Source organism: Ananas comosus, linkage group 24 (assembly GCF_001540865.1).
Source record: "Ananas comosus cultivar F153 linkage group 24, ASM154086v1, whole genome shotgun sequence".
Classification (NCBI taxonomy): Eukaryota; Viridiplantae; Streptophyta; class Magnoliopsida; order Poales; family Bromeliaceae; genus Ananas; species Ananas comosus.
This window is the reverse complement of record NC_033644.1, coordinates 2,133,953-2,137,471: the sequence shown is the minus strand read 5'-3', so window position 1 is coordinate 2,137,471 and position 3,519 is coordinate 2,133,953. Positions and strand designations below refer to the sequence as shown.

Sequence of the window (3,519 nt, the reverse complement as noted above, 5' to 3'; positions counted from 1 at the left end):
ATGAACACTGAACCACATAAACCAACTAAACATTCATCAGCCCAAAAATAAGAGGATAAGAAAGTAAACCGAATTAACCTGGGTCGAAAGCTCTATCGACCGCTACACGCATACCTCACGTCTCGTCCCACTACTCATCGCCCGCGATACTGAAAAAATGTTGGGGAGTGAGAACATGTAAACATGTCTCCCTCCCAGTGGGTACCGCAAGCCGAAGGAAGGCGAGGAGTTACTCACCGGATCAGGAAGAGATAAAACAGCATGGGTAAGTAAAATGTTGTAGCAACGATAATGAACGAATGCGATTATATATATATGAAAACAACACTACCGCTACTGTATGTACAACTGCAAGCATGACAAGGATATCAATACTATAGTAGCAAGAACAACTGTAAAGAAAGAACTAGAAGTACATATGCCAACAACCGCTACTATAGCTATAATGCGTCAACGGACGAGAAGGTCCCAAAGTACCAATCTAAACGCCGTGTCGGTCAAAGGACCTCAGGCAAAAGCCACTATCTGCTCACACCTGCATGGTAACCCTAGCACAAAGAGAACACCGCTGGGCTCACGGGTCGGATGTACGACCACTTTTCCGGAAAAGAACACCCTCCTGCGGGGGATCAACCGCTGGTGTACGATGAAATGCACATCGAGCTGTGGCGATCAATGCGGATATGACAATAGCCAACTCGGCAATCAGCCGACAATCACTGCCTCGACGAAGCGCCTTGTATGTCTACTCAATTGCAAGCAAACGTGAATCCGACCGAGAGGAGGTAAATGATAAGGAAACCAAGAACGTACCAACACGGCACCGAGCAAACAGGAGAACGCCAACCATGGTCACAGTTATAGTATAGTACGAATGCCATCTTACTCCCCGTATACAGGATACACAATAAGAACAACCCAGGCAGAGTAAATAAGTAATATGCAGATACTGCTCGATAGTCAACTAAAAGTACAACGCATAAGACGACCGAAGGCACAGTGAAAAGTGTATCGATATAGTTCCAGAACTACCTAGCAACCAGCCGACAATCCTATCCCTCAGGGTACACCGACCTCAAGCGTCATCGAACAACAGGAAGTCAAGAAACAGGACCAAACCAATTACGTAATGCAACAACCGACAACCAGGTCAACAGATATAAAGATAAACATGCCCGATCAACTAGGTCACGCGAACGAAGTACGCAGAAACCGACCAAATCAGTCACCGGAACAAGGTACGAGAACCGACCAATCAGGATCACGACATCACATGATGGATAAACTACTCTACTCCTACACATGATACTAGAGCATAGAAATATTGAGTAGAGTAATAGAAAGCAACGGGGATGCAAGCTCCAAACATATATATCAATGATATAATATATAAATGCCGATAATAAACGGAGACAGAGTACGGAAACCATCACGAGCGTGCACCACTAAGTACGACGCGGATCGAAGTACCCACCTGTACAAATGCTGCGCCTGTCGTCTGACCTGCAAAAAGGACGTCAACCGGACCTAATGGAAGTCACCGGGTTAGTGTCTACACCCACAAGCTAATAACCACTAAAATCCACAACCTACAAGCAAAACCCATGGAGATCGCGGTTTCCCAAACCGATCGCCGTAATACGCCTGGAAGTCCCGTAAATCGCACGGCATCCGCCGGAGCACGAACTGTCTCCGGAAATACCGACTCTAGCTACGAGTCACCTGCTGCCACTAAACATAAATAATCATGCATCATGGCAGCGAACACACTCCTCTGTTTGAAGCAATTATCGTTCGGATAATCGTTCGATTCGGGTTCCCCGGAACGTGTTTCGTAATTCTGACACCGGAACCCCACCGTCGCTCACCCGTTCATTTCCGAACTCTCGAAATGACGCAATTGACCAGCCAACAAGGCCTCAGCGACTTACGCAAAAGTTCACGAAGGCACCGTCGGAATAATTCCGAACCGAAACCCGCGTTCCGTCGGCGGATATTCGCCGAAAAACGCCACCGGAAAAGCATTTTCGATCTTCGCAACGGTCTTAGCGCCTTGGACAATCCAGTCCAGAGGTTCCCTCAGGTTTACACGCCTGTTCACAGGCGACCGAGTCGATGTTATATGCAAGAAAACGCACATCGTTTGAACCCTAAAATCTATCATTTTATGCGATTTCCGACAGTTTTAATGGACCGATTCTTGCGATGACGAGGCTCGCTGGAGTCAACCGTCGCACCCGCTGATAGGTTTCAAGCGTCGCCGGAGACCGTGCTCACCATTCGGAGCACATTCGGGCGACTGCGTGGCGACAAGCGACGCGAAGGTCAGCCGGAAGCAGCCGCACCGCTAGGAAGATCGCGCGTTACCCGGCGAACCAAGGCATTCTCAGGGCCAACGGAAGGAGCACGATGTTCAGCAGACCTAAGAATCATCGTGCTCACTTCCCGAGGTCAAAAAAGACCATTTCGGATTGCCGAAAAACGTTACCGGAGAGTGGGAAACAGTGCTGGAATGCGGTAAATGGACACTCACAGTGAGGGGGGGAGCTTAGGGGGGCCGCCGGCGTTATTCGGCAGGGCGATCCGGCCGGAGGGGTGCACAGGTTGGCGGGTCCGGGGAACTCCGACGACAGGCGCGCTCAGCGGCCGGGGAGGTGCGGCGGCGCGTACGGAGCCGCCGACGCCATCCGGTTTGGTGCCTTCCATCAGTCGCCGCGGGCGGGAGGCGGACAGCATGGCGGGTCGGGCTGGTCCGGCCGGTCGGGGACGATGGCGGGGGTCGAGGTGGTGGCCGAGCTTGCGTCGGCGGGCGGCAGGCGATGCTCGGAGCTGCGAAGGCGGCCCGCGCCTCGCGCCGATACACAAGCAAGGCCGGCAGGGGGCACCTGCAGCGGCCGGGCGGCGCTCAAGGGTGGCCAGGGGTCGGTTCGGTGGTCCCGGACAACGGTCGGCGGAGCCTCCCCGCCGTCGGGAAAGCTGCGCGCCAGGGCACCACAACACCGAGCCACCAGCTTCGGCCTGGTGGTGTCCTGGGCCGCAGGCGGCTACGGCGGCTCCGGCGGCGCACGGCGACGGTGGGGCGCGGCGGTGACAAGGTGCCGGGTGCCTGGGTCGGGGCTCACCTAACTCAAGGCCTGGCCGGCTTCAGTGGTTGGTGCTGGGTACAACCTCCGGCAAAGAGTGGAGGGAGAGGAGGAAAGGTTGATCTTGGGAAAAACTTTTTCCGCGACGCGGCCGTGCTTGCCGGCCGCGGGGGTGCCAAGCACGGCGTGGGCGGGAGCCTCCTAGGCGGCTGGTGCACAGGGAGGCTTAGGGTTTAGGGTTTCCATTGCAAATCCCTAGATACTCTTTGTATAACTTAGCCTCCAAATTGCTGGAAAAGCCCCTCAACTCCGTATTTGGTACTAAGTCCCTTACAGCTGCGTGTAAACATACGAGAATACCCCTCCAGTGCGATCTCACGTTAAATACGGTACATAAAAGTATTGCGCGCACTTTGCAACGAAATACCGTTATTCC

At 53.5% G+C, this 3,519-nt stretch overlaps 1 protein-coding gene across 1 annotated transcript in view; it reads left to right on the top strand.

Moving 5' to 3' along the window:
- Positions 1-3,126, top strand: part of LOC109728514 (uncharacterized PE-PGRS family protein PE_PGRS3-like) — a 7,464-nt gene extending 4,338 nt beyond the window's left edge. Inside the window, exon 2 of the mRNA XM_020258929.1 lies at positions 2,553-3,126. Coding sequence (XP_020114518.1) covers positions 2,553-3,126 — 574 coding nt within the window. The remainder of the gene's footprint in view (positions 1-2,552) is intronic.